Raw genomic sequence first — 23,300 nt, forward strand, 5'->3', positions numbered from 1 at the left:
TTACTTCTGCATTTCAGAACTACTGGACATGGTGTTGGGCTGTTTAATTAATCGAAAAAGTAAACTAAAACGAAAAAGTAAACGTAAACTTCCTCGTTTCTATTGAGTACGGGGTTCCAAGAGCGCCATTGTTATATTTATTATATTCATAGAAATTTAAGTGATATTAAATCTGAAAATAATTCAATTAAAAATGGAAAATTTTTTTTAAATTAACATTGAAATGTAGTTAAAGTTGCAGTTTTGCAAGTGACAGGCAAAGGAAACCCTACTTTATAGAATAAAATAATTTTTTAATTTTAATTATTAATTATAAAATATTTTTTAAGATATCCGATACGAAAATTTTTGTCAAAGAAAAATTTGTTAGTTATGACCTTGGAAACAACCTCTCAAATTTCTAGCCATTCTACAAAAGACTATCTGGCCCTAAACCTATAAAAACATAAATATATAAAAAGAAATATTTTTATTATGCGATAATATAATGACTAAACATCATACAATTAATCGTTGAGCATGCATGTTTGTCATGTGACTGACAATGACGAATAATTTTTGTGCTTACATACATTTTAATATTTAAAAAGTAAAAAAAAATTTATAAAGAGAGTATTATTAACACAAAATAATAACAACACATAAAAAAAAACTAAATAAAACAAATATTACCAAAGGAATTATTAGATAACATTTATTTAAATAAGTTATGTAACCTCCACATACACACACATCATACTCCATCATGTACATGTATGTATATAAATAAAATACAATATAGTTTTGAGTATTCCATGAATTATAAAATACCACATCAGTATAACACTTAACTGGCGCCGTTGTTCATGTTTTATCAAAAAAAAAAAAAAAAGTTCAACGCGGAAAATTGTTTTTGTATTATATATGTATGTAAGTCTGTATACAGAGATGTTAATTTAAGGTAGTTCACTGGTGATAGTCAAATTCATAAAAAACATGTTACTATATTCGAGCAATATTTGTAACAACAGTACACACACTTTTTTGCTTATCTTTTCAACAAATCGAGAAAGAACAGTTTTCTTGGTATCAAAAAATTCGTCATAAGTTAATGATACGTTATTTTTGAAAAATGGTAAGAATAGTTTTCGAGATACATAAAAAAGGATCTAATTTTTTAAACTCGGTATACCTCTAGCTAGTTAATTATGCACATTTTGATTGATAATGTCTCATTCCAGAGATAGTGAAAAAATTACCCTTTTTTTATTTAACATAGAATATATTACTTTTATTAATATTATAATAAAAGCAGAAAATAACAAGGCCGCCAATAAAAAGTTTTGGTAAATTCGACCCATGAACTGGTAGCTGCCGGTTGGTTATATACGATGGTGTAAAAAAATATCAATATAAAGCTCCAAATCACATCATCATTTCACTATATAAATTTTCACTCAACATACGCCGTTAGGAAACCCTCTGGTTAGCCATTTATATATGAAATAAGTAATATAAGAAGTAAGAAGAGTTTTTGTGGACGTTATTATGTATAAAACAAAATAACGTCCTGCGAGAAAATGTACTGCGTGTGAAAAGTACAGCTTCAAGTGATGCACAATGATCAGACTGACCGGCTTTGTTCATGTATACAAATATACAAACACAGATCAAATGATATGATTAGGCGCGCATCAGACATAGTACATTCCCTCTTTTTTCTATTCATAAGAACGTCCATAAAAACTCTTCTTACTTCATATTTTATAAATGGCTAACAAATTGGTTACCAAACTGTAAACAACAATCTTTAAAAACGTAACATTTGAGCCGGAACTTACTTAATTTTTAATGAAATCAATTTTAACTGATTTATAAGTTTGTTATAGACAAGGTCATCTGAACACAATGTCAGTCATCTAAAGAGTTTATGTTCAAATAAGAGTCACAACAATAGGCTGGTTAAATCATTAACCCATTTTATAATGGCTTCCAAGGTTATTAGACTATTCCAGGGAATTACAACTATTAGCATATCTGTAAATTAGAAAAACTCTCTGTTCTGTTGACCAAGTTGTTTTTTGGTAAAAAAAATTGTTAAATCACTTTAATGTATTTCAGTTTTAACTTTTACTAAAACATGTCTTTATAATGTTAAAATCTACTTGAATATAGAATTGTAGTAACAATTTCTTTATTGAGATGATTGTTCTATTCGATTGAGTTTTAGAAGTATTTTGAATCTTCAGTTACGCTATCAACACGATTCTAAAAACATTTTTGGCTTTTGGGAAAACAAGAAATCACAGATGACTCTGCCTTGGCGGTTAGAAAGGGTTTAAAAATCTCCATGGTATAAACAAACAAAAAACTATAGAACAGATGATCTATTTTTTAACCGACTTCAAACAAAAGGAGGAGGTTATTTTTTTTAATGTGTGTTATCTCGGAACTTTTGATTAGGTGAACCGATTTTGATAATTCTTTATCTTTTTGAAAGCTGGTGCTTCCCGTGAAAGCTGGCCTCATTTCATTTTTGTTCAGTTCTGATAACGGCATCCATGAGAAAACCATAAAAGTCTTAAATTTGCATTAAGTATGCATGACAAGAGGACGAATAACTCAATATCACGCCAACCGATTTCGATGATTCTTTTTTTAGTGACAAATTAATTAGTGTACTTCAGATTCACTAAAAATCGCAAAATAAAAAAAACTTTTATCAAAATGAAAAACGACTTCAAAAGAACAACTTTTCCAAAACAAATTAATATGCACTAAAAAGTAAACAAATAACGATAATATAATGTAGTTAAACTTATTGCTATTTTCGGATTCGGCATCAGCCAAGCTAATGTAACAAACTGTTCTGTCAAGAGTTGTTTCCTCTGCTGACACCGACTATTAAAATAACAATAAGTTTAACTACCTTATATTATCGTTATTTTTTCTAAGGTAATGTTTACATCCTCCTTGTAATTTCATATTTAAATCGTAGAGCTCAGGTCAGTATTTTTGTGTCGCGAATCACATTCCATCCGATTCGATTACAATATTCTATGGTCGTTTTTAAGTAAAACTATTGTTTTTGTGAATAGGTATTCCAATAAACTGGACAATACGGTATATGACAGTGTTTTAAGTAATATATGAATATGTGTAACTTTTTAATAAAACAAAATTATTATTATAATAACTTGTATTTTGTTGTTTAGTTATATTTTCATACAATTATTTTATTATACATGTATTAGTGTATAAGTATATATGTATATACAAGTATGTATGCATGTATGTTTGTATGTTTGAATGTTTTTGTAGCGTTGATAACAAGTTTATATTTATATTGTATTATTGTATAATATATAATTATTTTATTAAACACTGTTTAGTTTTAGTACATAAAACTATTACATTTTTGATAGAAAAACATTCTTTGATTTTCTTGAATTCTCTTTATTTTGAAACACTTTTATTTTCTTTTTTGTATAATTTAATTGTTTAGTTTAACATCAAACAATTTTAACCGACAAAAAAAGGAGGAAGGTCGTTTCAGGAGGATATGTTTACACGGTACTTCAATTTCGATACTTCTTTAGAGTTTAGGCTCTTTTATGTATAAAGTATACATACTTCGGTATATAAGTTGGTATCATATAAAGTTGAACACATTTCAGTCCTAAGGGTAGATAAATGCGGAATTGATTAATAGGGTATTCTACTATATTTGAAAAAGTACTTCAAAATGTTGATTTTGCTAATAAAAAGCCACCAAAAATTTATTTCGGAAAAATACATACGCTTTCTTGTAAAAAACTTAAATTAAATTAAATTTTAGTAATATCGGTATCATTATTCATTATACGAAATAACACAGATAAGGTTAACGGATAAATTCATAGACACCTGATTATAATAAATATAAATACTTATTTTCTGTGGATATATTATACCCAGCTGTCTAAATAAACTAACTGGTGGTCTATGGCTCATACCGATATGACATCACAGCAGGGCTTGCCCGCGTTTTAGGTCACGTGATATACTGTTTAAAAAATTAATTAATTTTGATATTTCGAAAGAAAAATGTGCTTTTATGACTTGAAATCAGAATATTTAAGTATATTTTTACATAAATTTTAACTTTTTTCAAATTTCATAATTTATTTTTGTCTAACGATAATACCCTATTATTAACCAACTCATTTTCATCTTTAAACCACTTCTTATGTATGTTCAACGATTTCTCCGCCAATTGTGGATGGATTTAAACAACAATTTAAATTAAAAAAAGCAAACCATAAGCAATCCGCAACTTATTTGTGGTGAGTGTTAAAAATATTACTTCTTTATGGGGGATAGAAGCCAAACATTTTACGTAAACTGAAATTCAAACTCAACTTTAAATACACTTTTGAAAAGAGTCCCAAGTCAGGGGTAAAAATAAACTTTTTTATTCAAAAACCAGGGTTATATTTTTATTTAATAAGCCATTGTACGTCAGAGCTTCTATTTGCTTTTTTCCGAAATTCTTACAGTGTAATTTATTTTCCAGTGCTTAAAATTTATTCGGGATACTCGCACGGTTGCTCAAATTCATTATTCATTATTCATATTCATTATTTAAAAATTAAGTTCCTCTTCAGATGGAATGCTTGAGATAAGAATTGCGCTAACAATTATCACAAGTTAATAGACTTATGAGCTTAAAGCGTTAAAAGAGCCGTAAAATGAGAGCTTAAAGCGTAAAATGTATTCTTGTGGGCAAAAAAATGTGACACTTTGCTGTACATAAAATGTATTTGGAGGTTGAAAAATACAACCCGAACTAAAAAAAGGGGCAGTCATAAATTTGACCGCTATGTGTGTGTGTCTGTCTGTGGCATCGTAGAGAGTGTTCTTAGCTATGTTTAAATGCGAGTTTAGGATTCCGTATCCGAAAAAATTGGCGACGATCTTCAAAATGTATTAAGGAAAATGTTAATATAATGGAGAGTGTTCTTATATATGTTTCAAGTGCCAGTTTAGGGTTCCACACCTGAAAAATATATCAGGGGTTTTTTTAAATTTTGTAAATTTGACTTTTTTTGTCCACAAGTATACCTTAAAAACAAAGAGTATACATACCTTGCTGCCAATGTAAATGCCATGATGTCTGAGAATTATTATTCACAGCAACATAAATTAACATATTATCATTATTATTAATATGAACGGTATTATTTAACTGCTCCACACATATCATTTCACAAAAATATTTATTTTATTTACAACAATTAACTTTATTATTATTATAAATAAAATTATATTTGTATATTTTAATTGTATAACATCATTGCATTATTACAAAATACTATATCGATTCATTTTAAATATTCATTTAATATTTTTGTTTTTAATAAAATCACTTATAAAATGTAAATAGTTAACAACACCAAACCAAATATGTAACATACAACACGCGTTTACTTTTTATATGGATTGCACAGCAGCCGATTCCAACTAAAATATCAATAACATTTTAAATAAAACATTGAATTTTGATAATAATTATAAACAATTTATTTAAATATTTGTAAATAAATATAAAACAATTATTGCCTTATACATATTATAAATAGGTGATTTCTTTATAAGGTTCAAGTTATGATTACTTTGAAAATAATTGCCGATTTCAACGTATATTTTAAGTCAACCAATCAGAGGGTGAGATGCAAAAAAAATTGACATGTCATGAATCAATTTTAAGATTTAAGATTTTGATCTCGTAGCTATATGACAATAAAAAAATCCGTAGCTGAAGAGCTGCAATAATTTTTCTTAAAATCGAATATCGAATTTTTAATTTCGAGAACTAAGCGTCAAGAGAAAATTTCGCAAGAGTACTTTTTTGCTTAAAACTGATCAAAAAATACATTAATATTTTTTATTTTGAAAAAATTCAAAATTATGTATTTTGCGCACTACCCAATCCCTTGTTTATTTGTCGATTTTTTTCATTAACGAACTTGACCTTTCAAATACCAAGACCCTTCTTGGTATCAAATTCTTTTCAAACCGTACTTAAATTTCGACCCTCTAGAGAGTTTACAGACACATAAACAAATAGATACGTAGATATATTAATAAATAAATTTAAACGATGGTCTTTTTTGACATCTATTAAGTAGGATCGATGAACATTTGGAAAAAAATTTTCAAAATTCCACTCAGTACAAAAACAACAATTCCATTTCCTTCGGAAATTCGCTTAAAGTCTCAGGGATTATTGTACAACCTAATTGATTCAACTGTGTCTATAAAAACCGCAAAATGTTCTGTTTGTATTCTGGGCTAAGCTTACACACAGTTATATTTATCATATACAAGCAAGTTCCAAATATATTTATGGTGGAGATGGTACAGTTATTGCCGTTTTTAGATTTAGTATCATAATTGTAAGGTAAGGATGAATGGGCCTTTGTCCTAAATTTTTTTCTTGCTTCAAAGGACGTTTGTTATCTAGCCAAAATGAAAATGTGAAGAATTTTAATGTACAAATAGAAAGGAAAATAACACTTGATGACGTCATAACCTGAACTTAGAGACTACATATCAAAAGTTGTTTTGCAAGAATGAACTAGAAAAAAATTATATAATTGCTTATATATTTAATGTTTATCAATCGATTTTAGTTTTGATTTCAAATCTTGTCATCTATTCTCGCACATTATCAAATTTAAACGAAAGGACAAAAGCCTATTAATCAAGAAATGTATTTGAAAGTAGATGGTTGATTTGAAAATCCTTCAAATTTGTTTAAATTCCCACACTTATTTTCAAAGTCATCATAGATTTTAAGAGCTTTGAAATCTGTATAAGATTAATTATTTATATTTTACCAGCCTTGAAAAATTTATCAGAGCATTCAAATCCCAGCTAGCAACAGTTAACAGAAATTTTACATTTAATTAAACTTTAAAAACTCGTAAATAAACAATAATCACTCTATATTCGAATACTCGAAAAACAATTTCGAATACTAATTGCAAAAACTAATAATTATAATTACCACACAAATACATTTAAAATTAAAAACATTAAACAACAGTATACACAAAACGTTGTTGATGACACAAATTAATACATAACACAAATGAAACACTTTTATTTTAGTTAGCGGACGCGAACACACAATATTCACAACTTATTTAATTTCACTTTAAAACAACAACCCTCCTATTCTAAAAATATTGTTCCTACACTTTTACTTTAGAACTACTACGTAGAGACAGTGCATGCATAGTCATTGTCTTATTATATTTGACCCAATAATAATTAAATTTTTTTTGAACAGTGAACTGGTTTTTAAGTATGTACTGAGCTCTGTGTTTGTATTGTATATCTCTGCACGCCAATGTTTCATACTTGAATGAAATGAATTAAAATATTTTATTTTATTATTAGACAATTACTGATAGAGAGGTATTGTTTTCATTCCGAAAATAAAAATCAAAAGCTTTTTACGCCAGTTAATTAAAATTAAAATCGCAAAACGATATGTAAAGCTGTTTTTATACCAAGTATATATGAAATGTATCAAGTTATGTTAAGTTTATTATTTCCCTTAAAAGTTTGAAACGCTTAAGAATTTTGATGATACGAACAAAATTTTGGTATATGTGTTCATAAAATCACCTAATTAGAACATTTCCGGTTGTCTGTCTGTCTGTCTGTAACCACGATAACTCAATAACGATATCAAGCTGAAATTTTTAAAGCGTCCTCAGGATGTAAAAAGGAAGATACAATTCGTAAATGAGTAACATGGTCAATACCTTGACAGTAGGTCTATGACCTATAGGTCCTACGGACCCATCTTGTAAAAAGTTCCTTATAAAAAAATTAACAACTTTTGTTAGGAACATTATTTCGTTAACATCAAGGTTTACCCGTGAGAACGCAAATTATCTTAGAAACATTATATAGTATGTATATACAAGTATCTATTGTATAACACTTTAAAATTATACGTTGCATATATTATGTATGTGTGTGTTTGTTTATCTTTCTTTACTAACATGACGTAAAAAACAAAGGAATGCGTAATCAACATTGTCTATACATGGTATTTCAACAATTAACTTAGTCAATTGTTTATTTTCACTTGTTTTGGTATGATATTTGGACCCTTTAGGGGAATGGGAGTGTGCTATCTGCGTAATCCAAGAAAAAAATGCAAAATTTTTGTAGTTCAGTTCAAAAACTATGAGCTTTTGACATTAGTTGTTACTACCATTTAGAAAGTATATTAAATTTGAAATGGTATGGCGGCTGGAACGCGATATAAAGCACCTGTTTTGGAAATATTTAGACTATTAAGGATACTTTTGAAAGCAATTGAAACTTTTGAAAGCAAAAAAAAGTTGTGCTATCAACGTAATACGTGAAAAATATGTTTAGGGAAAACTTTTTTTTTCGTTTATTATTTATTTATTTTTTATAAAGCTCACTAGTTGACCTACATTTTCATCTCTCTATCTTTCAAGACTAAACAAGGCTTTATTTGTATTTCAAAATGTATCTGTATGTTTTATTGGATTAGCAAATTGAGCTGGGACAAAATATAAATATTCTAGTGATGAATAAAGAAAGAGCAAAATCACGAAGTCTTGATCTTTAGCACTTTTAGCACTGAACTCACTTTTACACATGGCTGCTTGTTTCTAATTCTGCTTTAGTATTACTTTTTATTGCTATTTACTATAAACAATGAATTAGTTTATTTCCAAATTGAAAATACCCCTAAAAAAATATTGTCAGGTTTAGTTTTTTAGTTCGATTTTGTTCTTTGTTAAAAGTCTTGATTACTAGGTTTCGGTACTGGTATTGTCTTGATGAGTAGAACAAGTGTGTCTTGGTTTTGACCTTGCTCTCACAGTACTTTCAAGACGAACGCGAAGATCAAGGCTAGTTTCAAGGCTTTTAAGGCTGATCAATATCTTGATTTGCAGGTTGCATGTTAATTCTACGCACATCTAAAATAATGCTTTACAAGGACTTATTTGCCACAAATTTGACCAGTGGTGGAAAATGAACGATGCTTGGATTATTTAAGATTTTAAGTTTTCCAAAATTTCACACATTTTTGACCAAAAACATATTACAAAAACTATGATTTTTTCGAAAATAAAAGATTTTATTTAATAAATAATGAGTGGCTTCTATAAATCACACATAGGAAATGGTAACAAATCACAAAAGTTGCAAAAACATGTTGTCTTTTTTCAAAGAAGATTACTCAGAAAAAGTTTTAGAAACATATCAGCTTTTCAAAAAGGATCAAAAAGGTATTGGTCTGTTCTTTAAGGTCATATCCAGTACAGCATGTTTCAAACCTACATGCATGCATACACATAATACATATTTATACATATGTAGGAACAAATGTAAGTAATCGTGGACTCGCGTCGTGGCTACAGTATGTTATAAATACAATCAATCAAATAAAATTTTTTTTATTGATTAAGTAAATCGTCATTAATCATTAAGATAATGTTAAGTACTTTGTATGTATACAATGTATGTTGTATATTTGTATAAATTTTCATAAGGCATATTTCACAAGGTTTTTTAGCAAAGGCTACTCAAATGGATCATCGATCCTACTAAAATTCTTTCGAAGCCTGAAGCTTATTGGGTACCAACAACTTCTTCCGCGAGATGATTTTTATTGAAAAAAGGTGAGAAAAAGGGTTGGAAAGTTATCCTCAACTTACATGCAAAATTTCATTTCTCTATAGCTTTTGAAAAACGCTGTAGACATTCACAAATTCCTTAAATATTGCGTTTTTCCCCCTTAATGAAATGTATCCCTGTATCTGTATTATTATTGTTGCACCTAGTACAAAAACCGTGCATACCGAATTGAAATTCATTTAAACGAAACGGAAATGTCTCTAAAAATTTTACCATCGCGTTCTAAAGAAAAGTGTGATTAAAAATATATATTTAAACAAGTGAAAACAAACAATTGACTGATTTAATTGTTGAAATACCATGTATAGACTGTGTTGATTCCACTGTCACATTACACATTCATACATGTCACACATACATATCTGATTTTCCCATATAATACATACTATACAATTTGCGCATAATTTGCTCTCTCACGGCTAAACAGTGATGTTTACGAAAAAATGTTTCAAAAAAAATGTTCCAATTGACCTATGTTGCTCATTCACGAACTCAATCTCACTTTTTACGTCCATAGCACGCTATAAAGATTTCGGCATGATATTTCTTTTCGTTTTTGAGTTATCGTGATGACAGGTGGACAGACGACAGACAGGAAGTGGGCTAATTAGGTGATTTTATGAACACATTACCAAAATTTTGTTTCAGGGCTTCTTAAACTATGGGTCGCGACCCCATTTGGGGTTGCGTAGCAAAATTCTGGGGTCGCGAGAGGTAAAAATACAATTTAACAGAAAATGTTTTTTAACTTGTAAAATTATTGTTATAAAGATAAAATAACAATTATCGTAGATAAATATATCATAAAATCTTCTAGTTCGGAAAGATTGTTTGTACCTGCATTTCTATTAAGAGTATTATAATAAATTGAATAACATTTACTATGAATTATGAAATGTTATTGGAATTAATAAAAAATATAAATTTATTTTTGTCAATCTCTAAAAGCCGAAATAATCCCTAGAAATAATTATCAACAAAATTTCTAGGTATTAATGCTGAAGAAACAGCTTTAACACATATTAAATCCCAATATCGTCCAGCGATAAAAAATGTTGAAGAGGTCTTACGTCCAGCAGTTTCAAACATTCCACCAAGATTTGATTTGTTATGCAATAAAAAACAGGCACATCCATCTCATTAAATTTTTAACTTATACTTTAATTTAATACTAACCACGCAACTACTTGAATATATTCGAGAGAATTAAGACGGTCAGAATCCACTTTTATTTTTGAAACTATAATAAATACAATTTTATAATCTTTTGTGCAATTTTTAATTTTAGATTTTTGTATGTTTCAAAACGAATTCTAAACTTATATATTTTCATATGTATATGTATATTGTTACCTAATAAATAAATGATCAAAAAATATTAATTTATTTTTCTTTTATATTTGTATGGGGTCGTCAAGAAACTCGCAATCATAAATGGGGTCGTGAATTACAAAAGTTTAAGAAGCCCTGGTTTAGAGTATCAATATTTTTAAGCGTTACAAACTTGGGACTAAACTTAATATAGCTTGGTATATTTCATATACATGATATAAAAATAAATTTTTCCTTGTTTTTATTATTCCGTAAAAATAAAACTTTTAATGTTATGTGAAGGCAGCTTTATATACAAATAAAAAATGAATATTTTATGTAAATTAAAAATAATGAGAATCATCAAAGTAATTGATGCGCAAAAGTGAACTACCACATTTTTTTTTAAATGATAAATATAAAAGATAAGAAAAGTAAAGTATTTTAACAATTTAGTGTCCTTTTGATTTTTATTATTATTATTATTATAATAAAATAATGAACTTTAAACTTTTTTAAACAATAATTTTCTTATTACATATAACTTCAGAGTAATGATTTGATAAATTTTTAAGTGCAATTATTGATATTAGGGGAAATTACAAAATACGTACGAAATGGTAAAAAATGTCCCAAGGACACGAATTGCTCAAATTGTAATTCACAACCTGCTTAGTTTTCTTTTTTTTAACTATATTACGAGAAAATGATTAAAAGGATGATATCTGAGTTATGAATGCACTTTAAGACGAGCCTTTTAATTTTTTGATGAAATTTGCAGAATAAGTACTGTTTTTTTTGTGAGACAAATAGAAAGCTTCCTATTGTTTGCTCCAAATCTATTTATCGCACCTGAATACTGTAAAAAAAAAATATGGTGCGAAGATCTCTTAAAAACGTGCTTAGCTTACTATTGTGTGTTTGTGGGTTGTGTGAAACGAATATTTACTTTTTAGTTCTCCGTTGCCGAAGGGTAACCAACGGAATCCTATAACCCTTAGTTATAGGACAACAATAGCAAGAAAATAAAAATTTGATAGAATGCCCTTATAACAACAATGACAAAAATAAACAATACTTTGTTTTAGTATTATTTCTTGTACGATGATACGATGCCCTGCGTGTACAATTTTGTGGTTCCCTGAGTCGCACTTGACCTTGACCTTTACATACAGATTTCGTCCCCCATAGGGCCGATCCAAACTTAAATTTTTGAATATATATCATATCGAATATTTTTTCATTTTTCCATTTATCTAGTACATTATTTTGCAGTTTTAACGACATTAGTAACACAGAATCTTTACGTCCTAAAAAAAAAATCCAAAAAGTTAAGTTCCGGTGAAAATAGAACTTTTTTTGTATCTAAAAAAATTATCTGATGTCCTTCTACATATAGCTAGTAGGTATTTTAAAATATCAATATCCCTACACAATTTATGAACTATGCAAATATTTCGATAAATAACTATATTAAAATTCAATTAATCGTATCGAAATATTAAATGCCATTCAATTTGTTAAAAAAAAAAGCTGGTAAAATTATGTTTGTGAAAAACAAAATTTTAATAATATCAATTTGATTTTCACAGTTATTTATATAACATCAGTTTTATATGAGACGACGCATGACGAAACTCCTCTTGTTTTGTTTAGGATAACCTTGAACGAAAGAAAGCTCTTTATATATTTCAAAAAATAAAATGTTTTTCTTACCATGACATTTATCAAATGGAAAAATAAAAATAAATAAATTTTTTTTTCGATAACATCGTTTTTTTTTTTTTAATATTATGAAAAATAATATATTATTAAGAGTAAAAATATTTTTTTTCGGTGTTCCTTAACGCGGCTCTTCTTGATGAGTAAACTGGCAAAAACCGTCACGTAACAAAATCAGATATGCTTTGTGTGTGTGTGCCATATCCATGGTAACCATGATATATTATCCTACCTTACATTAGTTTTATTTAATATAGTGTACGAATTTTACATTTTTGTACTATTTATATTCAAAACTAGCTATGGATACCTATGCATAATGCATAACCAATTTTGGACGTAAATTTTACCAAAATGGCAAAATTACTGTACTAAAATTGTGTAAGTCTTGGAACCCTGCCTTCTTGACACTACAGATTGAACAGATTACCTGCATGTATTTATTGAAAGTGTCCATCTTTCGACTAAAAGTTATGGAATGAAGTGAGCTTTTCATTGAGCTTGAAAGCATGGGTCTAGTTTAATGCCTGCGAAGGATTTGCGGCTACACATCTAATATTTTTTGCTTGACGCATTTTTCTTGAAGCATACGTAAACTTATAAAAGAACCCTGTACATATATAAAATTTTCCAGGTGCTGTGAAAGTACTAGTCTCGAAAATCCTTTTACAAACTAAAAAACCTACAACTTTACGTTGAGAAACTATTTGTTTCAGAATTAAAGTAACCAAATCTCCCATTTCCTTGGACTACAATGACTTTTAATTACCATAGTGTAATGATATGAATTATTTCTAAACTCAATTTAATCAATAACGTATGATGTTCTACGATTATTATATGACATACGGATGGTATTTATATTAATCTCACTACCACTCAATATAATTACATGATATATAATATAGATGTCTATCAACATGGGTACATTATATAACAAGCCGTCGTATATTTGAAGTTTAGGATCCAAATCAATATCTTCCACATTAAGTTAATTAAATTAAGTAATGTTAAATTAATTTTTGATAACTCTATTTAGTCAAATTTGATCATATTGCGATTTAATGCAGACTTTAGCATCCTTATCAAGAGTCTCAATGGACAAAATTCAAACGTTTTTGAATTATGAGCGTTGAAATGTGAACTTTTTTCTAATATTTTTGAAAAACCCGTCTAATTTTGCACGATCAGAAACTTTAGCATTTGGTGTTCCTCGTGCCTATTGAGACTAGTGACCAGGATATCCCAAGATTTACCAAATCTCGCAATATAAAAAAATTTGACCGAGATTCAATTCCCATAAGATTAAAGCGCCAATACCAATCGAAATATTCTAAATTGCATGTCTGATTAAAACATTAAAATCGTACATAAAACATAATAAGACTAGAGTGATATCCACCCGCTTCGCTAGGTTTAAAAGTAAAGATTGATAAAGATTGCTCCCGCTTATCCTTTTTCTATAACACTCGATATTATTTTTTCATGTATAATAGTAATTATTCATTGAGTATATGAGAGAAGATGGCCTTGAAATATTTTATATTGACTATTTTTACAGAAATCTGTAAACTATGGTAATTTAAATGTCAAATTAAATTAAATTTTTTTATTTTTTTATAATATATCTTTTTAAATTATAGTTCATGTGTTATTCTGATATATCAGCTTTATTGCAATACAGTTTCATTAAAAACCCTTCTCTAGTTTAAGCGTGAAAGCTCAACAAACAAACAAACAAACAAACAAACAAACAAACATGCTTACTTTCGCATTTATAAAATATAGAGATAGAGATTTCCTAATTTCGTATTAGAATAATCGTTAAAATCTGTCGTAAATAAAAATGGTTTAAAAACAAATTATAATGTAAAAGATCAATTTTATTTCTATGACTTGAGAATCAAAATTTGATCGAATTCTTGAGTAATTAATTATATAGCTCTCAGTCTAAGTAATTAAACGGTTAAAGGTGATTGACGGTTAACGGTTAAAGGTGATCTTTACTCGCTCGGCCACTGAGGCCGTTACAAAATGGAAATACAGAATCAATATTATTAATTAAGTATTCTGCATTTAATAATAAAACAAGAAAATTTTTTCACTGTCTCTGGAATGAGAATACTCAAAATCTGCATAAACAGATGTTTTTCTTTACAGTTCTTATTTTATCTTTTGAAAAACATCGAATTGAAAGATTAATTTATGATTAGAAAAAAAAAAACTTATAAATTTGCAGTTTTGTGTGTATTGAGTATATGTATATAAAATACATACAATGCCTTATTGTACACTGTTGTCACTAATAGTATATGAATAGAACTTGTTGAAATATTGTCAACTTTAATGTTGCTGAAAAATTGTCAAAGTATGGGAACAAAATTCAAATGTATTTATTAAAATTCATAAATTCTTCAAAGTATTCAAACCGCAGACACCTCTATTATTTAGATTAAAATAAATATCAAATGATAAACGCAAGTAAAATTAATCTCTTACAACTTTCCTTGTGCCAAATATTTCCTTTGTGCTAAAAGCCAAAAAATAAAATAATTTTGTGTATAGACTCACAGAATATATTAGACTTCGAAAATATTAGAAAACTTTGTTCGATGGTTCATTCTAGAAAAATTATTTATTTTTAACTTGTAGCGGACGCATCTTTCCGTTGACTATTAATTATTCAATTATAATTAATAGACGAGGAAGGCTGTGACGATGCATTTACCATAACGACATAAATTGTATAAATATTCATTCGATTAATAAATTCTTAACTTTGAGTTTGATTTATTATTTCTTGCGCGTCTTTCAGGAGAAGGTTCGGGTTCGATTCCCGGTATCGGAACCAAAATATGAAGACTTCACTTGAACCTTCTCCTGAAAGACGCGCAAGAAATAATAAATCAAATTCAAAGTTAAGAATTTATTAATCGAATGAATATTTATACAATTTATGTCGTTATGGTAAATGCATCGTCACAGCCTTCCTCGTCTATTAATTATAATTGAATAATTAATAGTCAACGGAAAGATGCGTCCGCTACAAACTTTACTCATGATGAATTTTTTAAATTTTAGAAATATATTTTCCCCTCTTGAATCGATTTGTGAATGAATAATAATTTTATCGGTAAGTTTTAGCATAATTAAATGTTGATATTCGTTGTGTGCGTAGTCATGGTAGGGACAATAAAATCGATGCCAGCGCTTCCAGTGAAAATTTTGGCGAAAGAGGCTGTTATGACTAATTTGCAATTCTTTACATGTTAATGTTATAGAAAATGTCAAATTTTAAATTATTGAAAAACACTAATTAATTAAATTTAATACATTAAAATTTGTGAAAATAATAAATCAAATTGCACAAATATTATTTTTCAAATGCAAATAATCATAATTATTTATTTCAATTTGTGAGAAAATAATATTAAATTTTCAATGTAAGTCATAAATGCAATCCATACAACTAACTATATATGCAATTCCATAATTGCATATTTGATCCATACAATTCTATAATTGAAATAGTGTATCGTTCCCATGGAAACGCCTCCAATAAAACTCACGCACTGTGCGAATAGATAAACATCATAGGTTGTTAAGCATCCAAAACGTATTTCTAATTTCAATTTTCAAGATGAACAAAATGACTTTCTATTAAAATGTTAATGGCATTATTGAATAGTCTCTATTCTTAATACGATTCTAATATATTAGTTATAGTAGTAGTTAGAGGTACAACCTATTTATACCTTTACATAAAGATATTTATTTTGTTTAGTATAAATGTCATTAAATGTGTTTATGGAATGTTGAAATAATATTCTGATAAAAAAGATTTTTGGAATGTGATAACAGAGACCGAAAGGGGAAGAAACTGAGTATTATGAGATAATAATGATTTTAATAATATTGCCGGATATGTTTATATTATAGATAGGTATTTATTAGACACAGAAGTGTATAATGAATTTAGATCGCTAGGCAACTGAAAGAATGTGTTGCTAAGATTATATGATATATTACCAAACCACAAACTTACAACATTTTCTTTGAATATAAAATAATAAAATGCGTTATCTAAATATTTCAAATAAACGTTCTGTTCGAAGCTGAAAGTCTTGATAATAAAGGAAAAATAACTTTTTCGTCAAGACAAAATATATCTTACCATAAACGAAATGTGGGAATGTATAAAGATTCGTTGGACTTACCTAAAACAAAAAAGAAAATTTATATTAGTCATAATCAAATTAATTAATATGGTATAAAAAACTATTTTTTTATAAATAAGGTGATTAAAAAATTTCGGCGATTGATACATGGCAACTTTAATCACATATCCTGTAAATCTTCAAATGATTGTTGCCATGAAAGTTTAATTATAATAAATTACATGCCAGTCGCGGAACTTTTCCAATTATCTACCCTCAGTAAATTATTAACAATTTTAATTAAAAAATTAAGTAAGTGCTGAATTGTATAAGTAAAGATTGCATGGCAATAAACTTTAAACTTGACGCAAAGTAAAAAAAATATACAATTGAAGTATTATTTTTAGAACTATTACAAATGTTTCAAATTATACATCATGTTTACAGTAAAGTTATTATTTCTGCATGACTCCTAATATAGTAAAAATAAATAATTAAAAGAATTAAAAATCCGACTGCTTTAAATAGAATCAGAAAAGAAAGAAACAATTACAGTAGTTTACATAGCGAACTTAACGCAGTCTTTTAATTATTTATTTAATTTAGACTTTTTGGTATCCCGGTACTAAAAAAACCTTCTTATTATACTATATTTATACATTTTAAGCAAATTTATTATTCCTAATTTAATTTAAACATATGATTTATATGTATATTTTTGTACTCCCCTCTTAATTTCCTTTATTTTTTACATTACTCGATAGGTTTTCTTAATGTTCGTTAATAAGCAGTATTTCTCGTAAAAAATCACCAATTTTTTCTTTTATTTCAAATACCTAGATAAAGACATTTGGATTTTTAAGACAAATATAAAAATGCCTTAACTGTCTAAATCCATCGAGGAATTTGGAACATACGAAATTTACAAACAAATATACATACATAATGCGTTCGAAAAACATAACCACTCCTTGGCAGTCGAGTAAAAGTATTAAAACCGATCAATCTTTTCACCAAATTAATAAAAGTACCTTTATGCTGTTGTCAATTAGGTTGAGTACTTGCGACAAAAAAAAGAAAAAAAGTGAAAACAAACAATTGACTGAGTTAATTGTTGAAATACCATGTAAAGACAGTGTTGATTACTCAATCACATTACACATATACCTACCTATACATGTCACACATACATAACTGATAATCCTATGTATGTTAATATATACTATAAAATTTGCATATAATTGTGCCCTCGTGAGTAAACAGTGATGTTTACAAAAAATGTTTCAACCAAAAGTTGTTTATTTTTGGATAAGGAATTTTTTTTTCTATAAACTTTTGTTCTCTAACGGTTTACAAGATGTCTATAAGATTTACAAGATCCAATTGACCTACGTTCAGCTTGATATCTTTTTTCGTTTATCACAGACGGACGGACGAACGGACTGAACCGCTGAATTTATGTTCGTAGCATCAATTTTTTTAAGCGTTACAAACTTGGGACTAAACTTAATATACTATGATATATTTTTCATTTATACATGGTATAAAAAGTAGCACCAGAGATTGGACATTTTATTACATTCTAGTCTTTATTGAAGATAAATACATCGTGTTTGATATCAATTTAAAGATCTCGAGGTAGTTCAAATATACAAATTTACGGTTAATAAACGTTGTAGAATTGGCAAAAATAATTTTGAAAACAAAAATATAAAAATTAAAAATATAAAAATTACTTTATAGATTATTAGTAATTTTGGGTAAAGCTGTCGGCTAGTCGTTAATCCAGGATATTTTCACATAGTCTGACTTCATGATTTTATTATTCACACTGTATAAATAAAATTTATGACATAAACTAATAATTATTATTTATCTAAATTAATATCAATTAATTGAAACGAATCCGTTTGCATAAGTTGTATAATAATAAATACATAAGTACGTAAATACATACACACAAGCACTTTATAAGTAATAATTGAAAAAAAAACACACTTAGATCAACAAATTTGTATGAAATACAGAGCTGGATTTATAAGAGCAGCCGATGACGATGTTGTTTTGAAAAGTACTAATTATAGAAATAAGTTTCAAAGTTTCAAATATGTACAAGATACAGTATAAGGTAGTTCTTCACCCATTTGATAACCAGATGAGACAACATATTTTTTATGAAATGTTATTCCTTTTTAAACACATCATAGTTTTTCTATGAAAAAGTGTTTATGGCTGTTTTTAATTAAATTAATTTTAATCCATTTTTTCCATGCACGGTTTTTTTCAGGCAAGCCTATACCATTCGAAATTAAATTATCGTTTTTCTAATACCAATTTCGATTGGTTAACAGATCGGTGTAGATCTGTTCATACCAAAATAGGTAACTAAGCCGATCTGTTAACCAACCGAAATTGATATCAGAAGAATGATAATTTAATTACGAAAATAAATGTATAGACTTACCTGAAAAAAAAAACCTTTCATAGAAAAAAATTGATTAAAATTAATTTAGTTAAAAATAGCCATGGACGCTTTTCGATAGAAAAACTATGATAAGAGTGTTTATAAATCAATAAAATTTAATAAAAAGCAAGTGAAAACAAACAATTGACTGAGTTAATTGTTGAAATACCATGTATATTACTCTGTCACATTACACATACATACACGTCACACATATAAAACTGTGATACCCATATAATACATGCTATACAATTTGCGCATAGTATGCGCTCTCACGAGTACACAGTGATGTTTACGAAAAAATGTTTCAAACAAAAGTTGTTTATTTTTTTATTAGTAACATTTACATTTAAACTTTTGTTCTATCTCTAAAAGTTTACAAGATGGGTCCTACGGTCACAAGATCCAATTGACCTATGTTGCTCATTCACGAAGTTGACCCCACTTTTTACGTCCTCAGCACCCTATAAAAGCTCAGCTTGATATCTCTTTTCGTTTTTGAGTAATCGTGATGACAGATGAGCAGACAGACGACAAACAGACAGACCACCGGAAATGGACTATTTAGGTAATTCTATGAACACCTATACCAAAATTTTGTTTGTGCCATCAATATTTTTAAGCGGTCCAAACTTGGGACTAAACTTAATATACTATGTATATTTCATATATACATAGTATATATGAAAGTATAGTTTCAGGCATTTGGCAACTTAAAAAACACGCCCTGTATGCATAAGTTTAGCAAAAATCAGATGACTTATTTCTAAGAAATATTCAAATCCAACACTGATGACATACAATGTAAAATATTTTATATGCATTTAACCAACAATTTATATTTGTTTTTTAATAAAATCTGTTTTAAAAATAGCTTGTGTTTATTTTTAAACATTCAGCCATTTATTTCATTCATAGAACGTAATAAAAATAGTTGGTTTATTAAAAATATCTATAATATGGTACTAGTAGTCATATGATGGAATCTAATCTCTATCCACGTGCAATGGTCGATTATCACCAGAAGAATGAAGATCAACCTAAACGTTTCCAATCAGCTCAGTGGTCGTGCAATCTAAATCGTCTTTAAAATGATCGTTGATTGATTGAGAGGTTGCGGCTTTGAATACAGGCAGCGGCTGTGTGAGCAATTATATTTAACGGGTCGGTAAAATTGATCACACTGTCGTCGCAAGGATAAGAACGATGTAACCGACTCCACCCACATCATAAAAATTTAATTGAATATTGGATGTGGTTTAAAATAAAAGATTAAAAAATAATGATGTAGGTGGCCTCTGTTATAGGTAGGTATCTGATAAACGGAGCTTAAACCCCATATTATAAAAAACATTTTGAGATGATGATCAACTGTGATTTTCATCCCATACATTTGTTATGGATCTTAATACATCTTTTTTGACTTACATGATGATCATGACTCGCCGTTTTTTATCCTTATAAAAAGTTACGAATTTTACGGGAATAATGTTTATTATTGGCGTTAAATCACGAAATTGATAAATAATTGTTTTTAAAACTAATGCTTATTTTGTGCAAATAGTAGACTTTGATATCTATGTATTCTAAATATTTACTTGGTGCACAAAATTTGCTAAGTTAAGTTTTGAGTACTATTAGCTTAGTGCAAAGCCAAAATAAGAGCCACCTCGCTGAAATATTATCTACTAACTTCACACCATACATTATTCTTGACATTAGGTATATTTTTATTTCTTCCTTTACAACTCTCCGATGAGCTAAAAGCTTGAAATTTTGACCATAGCTCAGAAGTGAATGACAATGTATGAGAATGTGAAAGATGAAAAACGAAAACAAGGAGTGAAAGTAGAAGAAAATGCTTTTTAATATTCGGAAGGAATTTTGTAATAATACAAACTTCCTGATGAGCTAGAGACTTAAAATTTGGACCATATCTCAGAAGTGGATGGCAATACATGCACATAACCCTAAAAATCAGTAAAAAAAATAAAAAAAAATTTGTATAGCGGACTAAAAAGTATAAAAATCTTTTAAAAATATATATTCCAAAATTTTGTTTCTACCACAAATATCTAAGCGTTACAAACTTTGGACTAAATTTTATATACTTATATATATGATCTGTATTACATATTTATGAAGGTACAAAAATTCAAAAACAAAAAGAATTGATGTTATTTTTCCATTAGCAGGTACAAAAATTAACAAAAAATAATACAGTAAAATCAATTAATTATTATTATACTTTGGTTTGTAAATTGAGTTTATTAAAAATAAATTGAATAATAGATTTTTTTGAATATTAAAACCTCATTAAATCTAATATATTGATAATTTCGAAAAAAGGTTGTTATTTTTTTGTAGAGTAAAACGAGGTACTAGTCAGGGGGGTAGTGGAATAACGAGTTATTAAAAAAAAAAAACTGATATAAAGTAAAACCCATTCATAGTCTGTACGTATAGTAATAGGGAGCTGGAGCTATATGTACTACTTTGGTTGTTAGTTTTTATTCATTATTATTGTAAATAGACGGGCAGATTATGTTATACACCGATCGGTAATGAAAATAGGGCAATTATTCGAAATTAAATTTAACCATTCAAGTGCAAAGTTAAAATTATGGACGTGTAAGAATGTTTTTGTAGTTTAATAATCTAAAATATTTATTTAGAATAGAATGAGAGATAATAAGCTGTTAACTCGTATACACCTTCATTTTGGTGTTCTAGAAGTTGAGATCTCAAGTCTCATAAAATTTCTTGTCTCCATCATTAAGTTATTCAAGGTTGAAGGTAATAAAAATCAGTTTATTGCCATTATCTGGAGTTAACATTTATTATGAAAACTGTAGGGCAGAAAATTGCGAGAAATTTTTTTCTCAAAAATTTTTCATACGCCCAAACGTTTTTGAGATAGAGGGCAGAGAGCTCGCAGCATTCAGCCATACCCTCTGTAATGCAAGGTCAACCGTAAATAATGTAAATTATCCCCAGCTCCTGAAGAATTACTTGTTAATTGTAATAATGGATGTGGTGTACACTGTGAGTGCCGTAAATCGGGGCTGCAATGCACTTAAGCTAGTGGCCAGTGGCTAATGGCCAAGAAACAACGATTCAGAACATTGAAAATAATGAGAATATAACAGATATTTTCACATACTAGGAAAAAGATGACTTGTTTTTTAAATAATTAAAACAAAATACGGCTGGATGTATGAAAAAAATTTTTAAACAAACTTTATCGCAAATTTAATGCTCTATACTTTTCATAATAAATGAAAACATCATTGGAGATATAGAAACCGAGATAATTGCAAAAAACTGATTTTTGATACATTTGCCCTTGTATAATTTACTACGCAGACATTGTATGAGACTTTTGAGGCAACTTTTTGGACACCAAATACAGCTTATTATCTTCCTAGCCACAAATACATGTTCTCCTTGAGAATACTTTTTCTATTTCAAGATAAACTTTAGAAAAAGATACATTTTTTTAGTTTGCGCCAAACGCACGATAAGGAAATAGTTCCAAAAAATATATATATAATTTTAGAGTCTCTATAAATACCATCTAATAGCCTGAGATAGTTTCCAGAAACCAGTCATATACCCTATTATGTGATTTATTTAGAAAGCGGATGTACTTACACGTTTAATTTAAAGTTTTGACTTTTTCACTTTTCGATGAATACAAAATGCGCCAATAACTTCGACTAAGTGGATGAAGCTTTTAATAAATATATGTTTTGAATTCTAATGAGTATGATATATTTTGAGTGGCGGTCAGTGTATATTGTATAATATATACATGTATATAGCTGCGTTTGTTACAGGAACACCACACGAGGAGTCACAGGTTAGTGCACTCTTCTCCTTCTAAATATATAAATACACATACATCCTATATAATACATACATACATA

General features: G+C 28.1%; 1 protein-coding gene across 2 annotated transcripts in view; it reads right to left on the reverse strand.

Moving 5' to 3' along the window:
* The window catches only part of LOC123293593 (serine/threonine-protein kinase minibrain), a 619,645-nt gene that overhangs the window by 182,664 nt on the left and 413,681 nt on the right, over nt 1–23,300 (reverse strand). Inside the window, exon 1 of one of the 2 annotated variants that reach the window (XM_044874464.1) lies at nt 5,107–5,216. The exons of the other annotated variant lie outside the window; for it this stretch is intronic. Coding sequence (XP_044730399.1) covers nt 5,107–5,170 — 64 coding nt within the window. The 5' untranslated portion in view covers nt 5,171–5,216. Of the gene's footprint in view, nt 1–5,106; nt 5,217–23,300 lie in introns of those variants that run through there. 2 annotated transcript variants of the gene reach the window in all.

The sequence above is a fragment of the Chrysoperla carnea genome, chromosome 2, assembly GCF_905475395.1.
Source record: "Chrysoperla carnea chromosome 2, inChrCarn1.1, whole genome shotgun sequence".
Lineage (NCBI taxonomy): Eukaryota > Metazoa > Arthropoda > Insecta > Neuroptera > Chrysopidae > Chrysoperla > Chrysoperla carnea.